This window comes from Malurus melanocephalus, unplaced genomic scaffold, assembly GCF_030028575.1.
Source record: "Malurus melanocephalus ecotype Western Australia unplaced genomic scaffold, MMel_1.1 scaffold_129, whole genome shotgun sequence".
Classification (NCBI taxonomy): domain Eukaryota; kingdom Metazoa; phylum Chordata; class Aves; order Passeriformes; family Maluridae; genus Malurus; species Malurus melanocephalus.
This window is the reverse complement of record NW_026623361.1, coordinates 985,807-999,601: the sequence shown is the minus strand read 5'-3', so window position 1 is coordinate 999,601 and position 13,795 is coordinate 985,807. Positions and strand designations below refer to the sequence as shown.

At 42.5% G+C, this 13,795-nt stretch overlaps 1 protein-coding gene across 1 annotated transcript in view; it reads left to right on the top strand.

Moving 5' to 3' along the window:
• Positions 1-426: 426 nt before the first annotated feature.
• The window catches only part of FBLN5 (fibulin 5), a 50,960-nt gene continuing 37,591 nt past the window's right edge, over positions 427-13,795 (top strand). The window contains exons 1-4 of the mRNA XM_057370615.1: positions 427-852; positions 2,958-3,012; positions 5,407-5,458; positions 6,587-6,829. Coding sequence (XP_057226598.1) covers positions 761-852; positions 2,958-3,012; positions 5,407-5,458; positions 6,587-6,829 — 442 coding nt within the window. The 5' untranslated portion in view covers positions 427-760. The remainder of the gene's footprint in view (positions 853-2,957; positions 3,013-5,406; positions 5,459-6,586; positions 6,830-13,795) is intronic.

The window sequence follows — 13,795 nt, the reverse complement described above, 5'->3', positions numbered from 1 at the left end:
TGAGAAATATTTCATATCATAAACTGCTCCCTTAAGCATAGGGTCAGTTTTAAAAGGGCCAGTGTTTGCAGACAAGTCATTTGTTTTCCTTTTAACCTTTAATTTGTTTATTCCTGTTTTTAAATAGTCCCCAAGCAATATAGTTCCTGTAGCTGTGATCATCATGAGTTTGAGTTATTCACCTCCCAGAGGGTCAGACCTTTCATCAGTATGCCATTGGCACAGAGCAGCGAGTGTTGCATATTCATTGTCCAGGACACCAGCTAGAGGGCCTCCAAAAAAGCCTGACTTTTTTTTTGTTCTCAAAGCAAGGAAAACAATCCCTTCCCTTCYCCAGTCCCTTGATAAGGGTTTCTGTCCAATAACGGTGCTCTCTGCTCTGAGGCACATTTAACTGTGAAGTTTGCAGCGGGAGAGGCTTTCCTTCAAGCTGTTAGTGTTTTATCCTGGCAGGCTCCTCGAGGTTGTTGTGAGGAGTCTAGCCAGTTGGTGAGCTTTGTAATCTAAACCAGCTGTCCCAGGCTGAGGCCCCCATTTGCATTGTTTAACATACTTAGAAAATGAAGTGTTCATTTTTAACATTCCTCCTCCAATTGGTTTAATGCTGAATTACAGAAGAGAACTAAGCAAAACCAGGTGCTTGCTCTGTATTCTCTCCAGTGTCTGAGGAGGTACAGACGGCTCCCGATCTTCTCCATTACTTGCCCTTTCATTCTTTGGACTATATATGACAGAGGAACTGAACTGCTAGCAGAGGGTAATGTTTGGAAAACTTTCTAGTTATTCATCAGCACAGACTCTGTTTTTTTTCCACCTTTCCCCAACGGTTTTGGACATGCAAGGATTAAGAAGGTAAGTGGTATGCATGAAACTTCTTTACTTACTGATGGGAAACCTACTTGTGGAAAATAGTTGTGGCAGGGACACGTTATGCCAATCCACTTGCTAAAGCCATTTGCACAGGGACAGGATCTCAATGGTCAGAGGTGGGGAAAGACGATCTGCCTGTTATTAAAGCTGTGCTGTCTCTGACAAGTTCCTTCTCGATCTGTGCTTATACTCTGCGCATCTGCGGGAGTGCTGAACTGCGGCAGCAACGATCCCACTGGCCACAGTGATTGATTGGAGCTAATTAGTTATTATTGCAGAAGTTAATTACTAGTTTAAAGTATTTCGCCTGCTGGGCAAGCTGCTGTGACCAGCTGCATACAGTGTTGATAAGTTGTGCTGCGTGTCTGTGAATAATTCTTGAGGGGATTTTAGATCTAAAGTAATGAGCAAATTGAGATCATGGGTACAGACGGAACATGTTTGAGGCAGTAAGGTCACCCCCCACCAAGAGGAAAGAATACATCCTCTTGTAGCAATGGAAACTAAAGGCTGTCTAAAAACGTTTYAGTTTTGTCTGACGGTTTTATAGGGGATTTTATTATCGTGCACTGTCCTACAGCAATGTGCAGCGTAGCCCAGTTGCTGAGTATATCAGGCTTTTTCTACAACCTGTTGTATTCCCTCCCAGTGCTATTCTCACAATATGCAAAGTGAGTCTGCAGTCTTTATAGCAGTGCACGTTTTAAAATCTCTTCAAAAAGATTAGAGGAATCAATAAATTAAGTGCAAGCCTAAATGAATGAAATTGTAGTTTGAATGCTTTACATTGAACTCTGTGCAGAGTTTGCCTTTCCTTGTCACTCAAAAGCTGCCAGCAAGTACAWTCTGTCTCCACAGCACTACGAACAACTATTTAAGGGTTTATGTTTACTTTTCAGAATTTGTCCCTGTCTCCTCATTTAAAACAGATTTGTTCTGATGTGTCAGTCATTGTGTGTGGTTTTGTCTGATACATTTGTAGGTCTTCCTCAGCAGCTCAGTTTGCACTGGAAATCAGAGACAGTTTTAAGAGAGAAAGTTGGCAGCTCACATGGGTAGCCGAACTAAGGCTACCTAAAATATCCCCTGCTTCCTGTACTGGTTTTGTGGGAATGTATTGTATTCAATTGCCATTCAGAATTACCAAGATAAGCAAGGTGTGGGTCTAATGGTACTGGGAAGCTTTATATAAGGCACCGGCAAAACACTGAAATCCGCAGAACTGAGAAAAAAAGAATTTCTGACTGTCCTTTCATGGTTTTCTATCTGTTAGTGAATATTCAGAGGTGAGGGTTACTTGACCATAATTTTAATGCTCCTGGTAAGGAGCTCCAAAAATAGCTGTAGGGCTCTGTTAGTGAGAGATTCTCTTCTTTCAGTTGTGCTGGAGACAGACCCAGCAGGGAGCACTCGAAGTGCAGCTGACACACCTGGGCAAGGCTGAAGATAACAGCCATTAGCTGGCAACCTGGCACAGCCTGTGTCCTTCCAGAGCAGGGTATTACTCCAGACTGAGTCAAGGGACAGAATCTGGCCCCAAGAACACGGATCCATCTCAGATAGAGCCTCCRGGGATGAAATGCGGTTTAGCGGTTGGAGCCACTGGCTTGGATTCAGGACCTCCTGCGTGACACGTCTGCAGCCCTGCCAATGCATCGCCCTGGGAGCTTAGGCAGGGCCTTGCTCTGGCTTACCCATCTGTAAAATGTGCACAGTGTGCAAGAAAAGCTTTCATTTTCCCAAAAGAAAGGTGTCAGAAAGGGATAAAACTACTTTATTGAACATTGCACACTTGTTCATTTAACAGCTGCTGCATGAGGTGTCATAAAAATTCAATTAGTTCATAGGCATGTACAGTCTGGTTTCAATCCCAGTTGCATAAAACCATAGTCTTGTCAGAGGCACTGACTCTGAGACCTGAAGCTGGCCCACAGTTGCATCACTCCTTCTCCAGAGGCCAAATTCATGGTAGCAAAACTGGAATACACTGAAGTGTCTCTAGAAATTAATTTGTCCATGCGTATTTAATTCTATGTAATGARCCTGGATATCAGAAGGTTTTCAGCTATTTTCTATGCACATTACAGGATACTGACTGCTTTCACACTGGCTGTCTGCCTTTCAAGCCCTGGAAAAGCACAGGTGAGAGGTGCATGCAGAGATGTACTAAAGTGCTATATGGCATGAAACTTCACTGGTTAACAGGTGGATAGGAAGCTCTGTGGCGTGGGGTTTACATGAAAAGGAAGTTGTGTGGTCTAAGGGTTTAGAGGGGAGAACTTGGAGCCAGCAGGTTCTGGAGTTGAACATGGACTGAGCTTATTGACTCATCCTTGCCAGCTCAGCAAAATATCCCTGTAGAAACCTGGACCTCACTGAAAACCTAATTCCGCTTTTAAACTGAACACTTGTGGAAGAGGAAATAAGAAAAACCACCCCATGAGACCAGAGACCACTCATGTCTGTTGTGGGAAGCATCCACACTTGGAAAATTCACTCATGCAAATATACATTTTCTGTATATAGCAGGAGCATGTCTTAATACTGTTTAATTTTGGACTGAGTGATCCTGAATGACTGTATCCCAGTTTTCATTTTCACTAAGCGCAAACCCATTTCTGTTCAAGTGGGAGCATGGGAGGAAAGCAGTCCAGTTCTTGAAACAGCAGAATCATTAGTTCTTTGTGTGCTTGGGTTCCAAATTTCTTTAAATCAAGAAAAACTGTTCCTGAAGGCACGTTTTTTGAATTTCTAGTTGATAGTCCATATATATTCCATGTCCAGAGCTGTGTTTCTAAATACCTTTGCCAGAAATACAGTTGTTTTTCATGTATTATATTGAAAATTTCCTGCAAATGGCATGCTTATTGATATTGTTGTGAATATTGGATATGTATGGGAAATGCTTTTCATGCCCCTGGAGAATTTTTGAGATGTCTTCAAGGGTTTGTTTTTATAATTCAAAAAATATTGTTTCCATTATAATTTTTATAAAAAGTCGTGTAATGCAAATTGATTTTTGAAGTCTAAGCAAAAAGCAACTTGATGCTGAAACGACAGCAATAAGTTCTTTCTGAAGATACTGGAACTGGTAATTTCGACAATATTGGAATCTTTTTTAGAATGAAGTTCTAGAAAGTAGTTGAAACCAGTTCTACAGTAGTTGCAGTGTTTCTGAATCATCATTTATTGTCCAAACCAAAATCCAAACCAAAATAATTTTGTTAAAAAACTATCTCAGCTTTTCCAGCTAACCTAGGTGAGTTGTATGTACCACATACAAAAAGGAGAACAGATGGTAGAGTAGGTACATTCTTTAAAACGTGAGGSTGATTACACATTCTCCCATTAGAATATCTTGGTGTTCCACAACATAATGCCAAAACATCTTGGAATGCCAAAATAAATGAAGGCATAATTCCTCCATGCCTGTCTGACACTTGCAGCAATGATTTTATGTATTCATACATGCAAGAGGCATGTGCAGCCCACACAGTGCCATGTGTTTCACTTCATGTCCTGTCCCTTGTTCCTGCAATGGCCCATTCCCACTGACACACCCCCTCTAACCCCTTGTCTCCCATCCACAATTTACTACTTTTCTAAACATCAACTAAGTACTTTACTCTTCCACTCATTTATTTCATGAAGTCCAAAAATAAGTGTCTTTATCATTAAGAAACAACAAAACAGGAAGCATCTTGAACACATTCCATCCCTCTGCCCCCTGTTTGCTTCAGTGATTCCTGTTTCCTGGATATCTCTTGTTCGCATTCCTTTATACAACCTATTTATTGGAAGATCCTGTGCTTGTGTCAATTGCTTGGGCTCTTGCTAATTAGCTGGAAGCCCAGTCAAAAGCTAGGAAGAGCAGGGAATCATTTTGACAGGCTTTGAGACCGTCATCACCTGGACTGCCACCGGTTTAGAAATGCTGAGGTCACTGGGGAGGCGCTGAAGACTCAAGGCTGCAGCCCCTATAATGACCAGCACCACAGAATAGGAAGGGACAATGCTTCCAGCAACCTTGCATGCCTAAAATGGGCTGTCTAAAGATTTATCCTCTAAAAATTACAAGGTTTGGTGTATAGGAAGAGCCTTCTGTTTATTAAGCTTGTGCTTCAACTGCGGCTCCAGATCAGCCATGGCTGAATGGGCTGCCCRGGAGCTTTGGAGCCCATGAGAGGGGTAACAAATACCTGTGAGAGGAGCCCCTCTGTGCTGGCAAACACGAGAGCCTGTGGGAGGCTGTTAYTGTGTGCCAAGAGCTCGTAACACATTGTTCATTGACCCCTGGGCAGAGGAACTGCCTGGCACTGCCACCACCTGAGGGTGCCACTCCTGAGCTCAGGGGCTGSAACACAAGCTGAGGGCTCAGGTTCATGCTGTGCTGGCTGTCCTTTGGGGAAGGGACTTCATTTTGAGGTACTGTATCATGCTGAACAATTGTAYTAATCATGATAATCCAGATGAGCATTTGACTCTGCAAACCTCTTATTTCTCAGTCACTGAGTTTCCTTTTTTCTCTCATTTTAGCAGCAATGCACTAATGGGTTTGACCTGGACCGTGCCTCTGGGCAATGCTTAGGTAGGACTTTAATTAAATCAATACATTTAAATTTGGGTTCAGAATTTATTGAGTTAACATTGTGACACTCTTAGTATGTTTTAGTTGAAAAGCTCTTGCTGTGTGACAAATATGTGTTTATATACATGCATACACCAAAAATATGTGTATATATAAATATGTGTGTATGTCTTTACATTACACTAATCTGAGGCATTGCTGAAATTCTAACAGGCTGTCAGGACTACTATGATGATGCATTTTGATAGGAGCCCAGTCAACAACGATGCATTTCTAGTTGCCAAAGGACAAGGGMTGTTTGCCCTCCTTCTCTTCCTCCTGCAAACCCAGGATTTGCTGTCTTTGCTGCCTGTCTGCACCTGCAGGCTCAGATAAAGTTTTCCATTCTCAACATTGAAACTCCAAGTAAATTGGAGTGTAGGGAAATCTGCACTTTGCCCAGCATAATCTTTTTTATCAGTGACATTCAGTCTCCAGGGCAGCATCTTCTACAGGCAACACAGTCACTCAAATAGAAAAGAGCAAATCCTGCAGCAGATTGTTTGCCCTGTCACAGCCTACTGCCTCTGTGGCCCAAGAACCAGGGGAATGCTCAGAGTGGCTAAACCAGTTGTATCTTTCTAAATTTAACTCAGCAACAGTCTCAGTGAAAGCAAGAAAGAGCCTGAACTGTGTCCCCAGATCTGAACATCCCTAACTTTTTCTGTGGGAGGGAACTCGAGAATTCCAAAGCAGGATCCAAGTTTCACAGCTGGGCAGACCAAACCACCGGTTTTTGAAATCCTGATCTGTATGTTGTGGTTTGGACAGACCCTCCAGCAGGAACAGGCAGTAGCATGCTGCAGCCATGTGTAAATCAGTGTTTAAATCAAACTTCTATGGAACAGCAAGGCAGGCCTCGTCCTCTCCCTCAATCCTCTGATAGTGAAGTAAAACAAGTAGATCACAGGAAACACTGAATATATGGTACAACCTAACCTCAAAGTGAAACTCTACAAGCAAGTATTAGCCTTTTTGATAGAGAATATCAATTTTATTTGCAATTTTTTGYGAAAAATATGTTACATATTTTTTGATCGGCCCCACTAAGGAGCAATCACTCTTTTAACTTGTGTGATTTCATTCCAGATATCGATGAATGTCGGACAATTCCTGAGGCCTGCAGAGGAGACATGGTGTGTGTGAACCAGAACGGTGGCTATTTATGCGTCCCCCGAACAAACCCCGTGTACCGATCGCCGTACCTGAGTCCTTATTCCAACCCCTATCCGCCGCCGCCAGCGCCAGGCCCCGTTCCCAACTACCCCACTGTCACCAGGCCTCTGATTTGCCGCTTTGGTTTCCAGTTGGATGAAAACAATCAGTGTGCTGGTAAGCAGTACAAATCTTTCTTCTATATCATATTTTTGTTTTTATTAAAGCGTGTCTGGCTTTGCAGAAACAATTGTCCTGCAGTTTCCTTCATCTGTCACAGCAGTCAAGTCCAGTAATTTGAAGTACAATTTTTTTAAGGATACGAGCTCTATTTTTCATATCATCATTATTCGGTACAAACTAAGATACAATTTAGTCCTATTATTTAATCAGGAGAGCCACTTTCATGGAAGAAGGAATGTTTTTGTGAGATAAACAACCATCTGATGGCAGGTGATTTGTCAGAGCATGCCTTTTATATCTATGATTCCGTCCATGAGAGAGAAGCTGGCCCTTCATTTGAAGGGTTAGGTGGGGCCTGAGGAAACTTCTTTCATCTCTTGGCTCTGTGTGAGCTGCTCTTTGACAAGGAAAAAGCCCAAACCAGAGAAGCCATGAGCTTTCAACAGAGAATTTTGCCTCTCTTTAGACTAAGGAACTGCATTTACTTCAAAACCACTGCAGAAAAACACAAGAGCTAAAACTGGCTTGTCTTTTGGGCTTACTCTGCCCTATTGTCTGAAAACTCTGGCAGCACTTGGTTGCAGATGATGTGCTTTGTTTGTTTCCCCACTGAGACCACAAGACCTTCACAGGAGCTTTGAAGRCCTGGATTTAAATTCAGTGACCTTGGGAATCATTGTCCTTTCCAAGGTGGAAAAAACATGTGTTCTAACCAGCACTCATAGTAATACTAACTGGAAATTTTTTTTAAAAAGGAAATAAAAATCATAAAACCTGGGKTTTTTTTGAGGCGTTTTTAAATCCTGGGATAACTGAAAGTTAGCTGTAAAAACAAGCATTTTTACTATCTGGTCCTTTGAAAATTGCCCACAGTCCTTTTCATCTTAGCAAATTCCTCAACCTATTATTTTACCTACTGATTTGTAGATTTCCAGGAGTGTTTTCATTTTGTTCACTTYGCTGTGGAAGAGTCAGGAAATGGGGTAGTTACTGGAAAAGAAATGCTGAAATGAAGGTGGAAATGAAATCTCTGAATTACACTGTCTGACCTGCTMCGTGCAAACCAGAATAATCAAAACAGGTGAATTTAGGAAATTTTTACAGTGAACTTTCCAGCCTGCAAAGGGCACATATGTTCCTATCCATGCTGGCAGAAATTGGAGGACTAATACTTTTTTCAGTCAGGACTGTTTCACTTCTGTCATTTTAACTTGCAAATGTTTGGGATGTAATTGTGAAGAAAGTTTGGTGATGAGAGACGTTAAACAGAATGCATGGGAAAGGACAGGCTGCCATTTGAGTACCACAGCAAGCTGGGAGCAGTTTCTTCTGTTGCTCTTTGCTCACCCCCTTGTCAGTGTGCAGTATGCTCTTAGGATGCAAAGCACTTCAAGCACTCATTTTGTGGTGGAATGCTTGAAAAGAGTGAACTAGAAGTTATTTTGCCCAGTAGCTGAGCCTCTATGTAACTCACAGGTTTGTTACATTGGTGTTCAGACACCACCCTCCAGCACTCTYTTTCTAAAATAAAACTAGTCACAGGTATTTCCATCAGAGATTGTGAGATTTTCTGGTATTTTCTGGTATTGACTGCAGGGGAACCAGAGTTATTCTCATGCCAATGTGTCTGAGCAATCTGCAGATTTTAACAGAGTTCACATTTTTGTCTGGTCAGATACGGGGTTGCAGATCAAGGTCACATTTTCTACTTCTAGGACAACAGAAATCATCGCTTTCACTTTGAATTTCAGTCAAAACAGCTTAATAAATTCAGGAACATTTTCTGGGAGATTTTCAGCCTCAGCTTTCAAGCACTGAGGTTGTTTAAGAGTCTTCCAAAGTGAAACAGRACAAAAATTTGATCTGAAARCTGTGTGAGTTTTAACAAGCACTTTCTTTTTTTTTTTTTTTTTTTTTYTWCCTTTCCACAAAATGCAGGGAGGCTGCGAGAAGGTTGCTGTTTCCCAGTCTGGCACCTGGTCTGCCTGCTGAGGCCCCACATTCCTTGGCTCTCAGGGGAATGTGCACCCCTGGTTACTCACATRACATTCCCCCTTGTGGGGCTGATATGTTTCAATGCAGCAAAAAGAGAAATATAATCCATTTTTCTCCCTTTCAAGTTTTTTTGGCCTCATCTGTTCTGACCTGTATGGTCACAGGCAGGGATTAGGTGTGCACAATCCTTCCTTATCCTGGTCACCACTCAGTCTTGCCAAGACCCTTTCATCTCCAGATCTTGTCCTTTGTGAAAACAAAACTTTTCCTGGCTCAAATGCTTCTCAAGATACCTGTCAGTGACAACTTTGCTTGCTCCAGTGCCCTCTGTGTGCTGCAGAAGTACCTGTAGCCATTTGTGGTAGCAGAGAGAGAAAAGTTTTCATTATAATTACTTCTTAAATCTTCTGTGGCTTTGATTCCCAATAGATGGTATTTTTTACCCCTGGAGTTGCYGAGTGCTTTATATTTTGTATGTGTAAGTGTTCTGTGTTTTCAACAGCAAAAAATTCTCGTAAATCATTCCAAAGCAGGTTGGGAATGATTTATAACCATAATTAATGCTGGAATAAAAGACCACATACAGAAAAAAAGCAAAGAACATCTAGTGCAAGAGTACTGTTTGAACTGTTTGTCTTCTAACATTACTTCTCTATAAATACAGAATGGGTTAGTCATAATAATGACTTTTTACTCAAGGAACTTGGTCTAGTAACTGTTGGCTCCAGTTTACTGGAGTGAGAGCCTGTGTTCTTGMATTATACATTCATAATTCAAGCTGAGAGCTCTTTCCAGTTTCCTTTCACTCCACCTTGCTGTTTCCTGATTTACAATGATCTTCAAAACATGCCTCAAACACAAATCCTTCTGGGCATTGTGGAAAGAACTGTAGTGGGTAAACTTTCTCTCAAATTAATGCAGACTCACAATGTGAGGGGATGGTGGGGTTGGAGAGGGTTGAACAGAGAGATCAGAGAAAGCAGACCTCAGAGACAGAGAGGTAGATGTCAGGGAAAGTACAAGCATAAAGCAAAGTGAGTATGACCTAGAGATGGAGGGAAAGGAAGAGGGCAGAGGAGGAAATTTAAAAACCAAAAAGGAATAATTGSTATTTTTAAAGCAAAATGTAAAAGAAGGGAATGGTAGGATTCTGTCTTCAAGTATAAGAGAGAATTGTTCTTCATGCCCCATTTGTGCAGTAGTCATTGCTCAGCTTTCCTTATTTCTCAAAGATTGGCAGGACCTCCTACATTCCCCACCTATGGGTCCCCCATCCTACATTTGTGGAGTGAAACTCCTTCCTTCTAAAGATTACCTTCGCGCAGATGGGTTTTAGATCATTTTTGTTTATATTGCAAGCATACCTAAAAGCCACATCCAAGCCTGCAGTTGTGCTGCCCTGCCTTGTGCACAACCTCATTAAGAGCAGCCTATGTCTAGATGAGTTTTCAAGCAAAATGAAGGAACCAGATGTGCGTGTGTGGGGAAAGGGGAGGGCAGTGAAGAGACAGAGAACTGAAAGGAGGTGCCCAGGTCTTGCATCAGGCTCATGGCTGTGCTGGGATAGAGCCCACTGTTCCTTATCCAAAGGCTCAACCACCAAGCTAGGCTGCCTCCCTCATAATGACTTTTCTAGTGACATCTCTGGGCATGCAGAAACAGGAGGAGGAAAAGTAGGAAAATGCAGCAAGGAGATTATGCCTTAGAAGGGTTTATATAAAGGAAAAACAAATGGAATCCACTCCTGCCATTGCCTTTGCTAACCCTGTTTGGTTCAGATCTCTGTCTTTCCCTTTTGCTTTTGGTCTGTGAGACAATCTCTTTTGCTGTTCCAGAGGGCCAGTTCCTAAAGGCTGTGCATGATCATTAGGAAATGACAGTCATAATGTCCAAATTAACCAAAAAAAAGAAGAAAATATGCCTCTGAAGCATCTCAAGAGGTTGTAGTTGGTGGCTAAGGCTTGGATTGGAGGAGTTTGTAGTCAGTTTCTGGCTTTGCCATAGATAAGTGTGCCATTCCTGAAGTCACCATCCCTGGAAATGTTCAAGAAAGACCTGGACATGGCCCTCAGTACCATGGAGTAGGGTACAATGTAGTCAAAGGTCAGACTTGATGGTCTCGGAGATCTTTTCCAGCCCACATGATGCTGTGGTTCTGTGATTCTGCGATTCTGTGATTCTGTGAGTCTGTGCTGGGTATTTTGGGGCTAAAGTGAAATAATAAWTTGTTTTCAGGATTATGCCAAGGATAATTTCACTAGGGGATTATAGGGGTTGAGGTGACTTGCAGACAAGTATCACATAAAGATGCACAGACAGGAGAAAAATCTCCAGTCTAATGATCCACAACAGTGAAGCTCCAGGTGAAACATGTGGAACTCAGTCATTTCCCCAGTTGTCCTGGTTCCAGCCAGGACAGGGATCATTTTTTGCAGTAGCTGGGAGGTGGCATGGCCAGGACCCAGAGGTTACTCCATACCCCATCATGTCATTGCTGGGACAGGCRAGACTCATCCAGCCACTACAGTAGGGTCCATCGGTAGAGACATTCCCACAGGAATTTGACCATCAGTAAAGGTATCCTGTCCCRTTTACCATGGAGAACAAAGGTGGAAATGGATTTTCCACTGAGGTTAATCCATTTATGGYAGAGAAGTTGGCTTGATAGGAAAAGCTGCTGTACCTGTCGATCTGTAGCAAGTAAACTGAGCCTTCTGTGGCTTGGCTTGTTCCTGCCTTCATTCCTCCCTAAGTGCAGTGTGGGAGGAATGCAGTCCGGTGGTTACAGCACAGGCAAGTGCTTCATTTATTTGTGAAGCTTCTTCTACTAACAAAGAAATRAGTAAAATTAAACCAAGAAATATAACATGCAAGCCAAGAATGCTGGCATGTTATTAAGAAAATGGGCACTCTGTGCTCTGAAATGAAAAATAGCAGGCTCCTGAGCATGGCAAAGTGTAACAGTAGGGGCAAGCCCATCATTCTGCATGTCAGTGACTTTCAAGCACCACTCACTGCCTGTATTTATGTGTGATGGTGAGAGAAGTGAAAACAGAATAAATACAACTATGGTATAGCCACAATTTAACTTGAATGAACTACAGTCAGATTGGGTAGGTAGCTGGGCAACAACTGGAGACACAACTACTTAGATCCATGACTGTRGTCCATGATTGACTTTGATGAAGATCTTAAAGCAGAAGTTCTTGCAGTGAATTTATTAGGTGTAAGTTAACCGTCTTGAACCTAACTGTAAGTATTTTATGGTCAGGCACCATATTTTCCTCTTGTTAGAATACTGATTAGAATACTGTTAGAATGCTACAAAAAGGTTTTCCCAGAGTTTGTGACATTCCTGGACATTCCAAGGTCAGAATGTCAGACAGGTGGTTAGATCATCGTCGGATGATTAAAAACTGTGACCRCTGGGAGTGTTTGAATTTGCTTTCAACTTTACCTTGAGCTAAACTGATTCTGTCTCTGGAAGTGTGCAACTGCTCTCTGGGAGTGATTCAAAGTTTTCTAGTTTCTCTTTTACTGAGCTGTGAGCCAGGAGAGAAGCACAGTGGCATACCGAGGGGGACAGCTAAGTGAGTATGAGTCATGATACAAATCATAATGGGTTTGTGTGCAGAGAAAGGGCATAAACACAGAAGAGACAGTATCGATGTCTTGCTACATGTGCAGGCTACAATTCAGCCACAGGAAAATTAAAATCTCCCTAGACTGCGACTTCTCTATTTCATGAGGYATTACAATTTTCTTTATTTCTTGGAGTTCTATGATACTTTGATATACAAAGTGCCGAGAACCCAGGAGTCCCATCCCCCTGGAGATTTGTAGAGGGAAAGGGTATGCAAGGAAAGAGGTTTAAYTGATACTCTGGTTTAATGGCCTCAGTTATGCTTGGTCTCTGAATTGGGGGCTATTGGTCACTGGGCTGTGAGCCAGACAATACACAGACTTCAGCTGTCACCCAGAGTTAGTTGGCAGGAGGTTCTATGTGACTCAAATCAGAGGAGCAGTAATCGTGCCCAGCCTGCCGTATCCTCTGGCATGTGCTGGCCAGGGCAGGGCTCTCAGCCCTGCCATTAATCTCTGAGTGATTCCTTAGACTGGCTGCTAGCTGTGGTTTGATACATGGGGCTTTGTTGCCGCCTTGCCTTTATTATGTCTTACTTCCAGGGATTTCAGCAGTGCCAAATCAGTTAAAGCCACTCTGTACCGATTAGCTGTCTGCTCTGGAGTAGATTTCATGAACTTTCCTTTATGGAATAGCTGTAATGCAAGACAGTCCCACCAACCAGACAATTCCAGAGTTCAAAAGAAAATCAAGTAACCTAACAGTGCTGGAAAATTGACAGGTGTCATGAGTACCCTGCCCCAGTCTGTCAGCTCTGAGGCTTGTTCCTCTCCTTTTCCTATGAGCATGCAGAGTTCAGTATGTGATTGTCTCACTGCACCTGGAAGGCTCATTTATTTTCAGTGCCCTTYATGGCACCAGCACTCTGCTCAGGCCTATGTTAATTTTTGCATATGTTTGCAGCACCCACAGTGCCTAGAGATGGCAGTGTTCTCAATGACTTAAAAGTCACTGTTTTTCTTGGCCTCTCCCTTATATTTTTTGGGTCAATCTTGTTTCTTTTCTCTTGGTTCCAGCCTGAAATTGGCCATGGTTGGATGTCACAATATAGATGCTAAGCCAAAATATATAGAAAATATGAATGCTCTCCTTTGCCAGTATAGATCAGCCAAATGAACCATATGTTTTGCCAGACWCTATAGGTGGTGATAATGTGCTGGCACTGCTCCTTTGTCTTGTCCCTAAAACACCAGACCCATGACAGTGCTGTCTCACAGAAACAGAAGAGGTTTCTGATGTTGTGTGGAGTTTACATGCTCTGACCCCTTCATCTGCCAGTTCTCTGCCTTCCCATTTTACTACTCCAATGCCATGAGAGAATT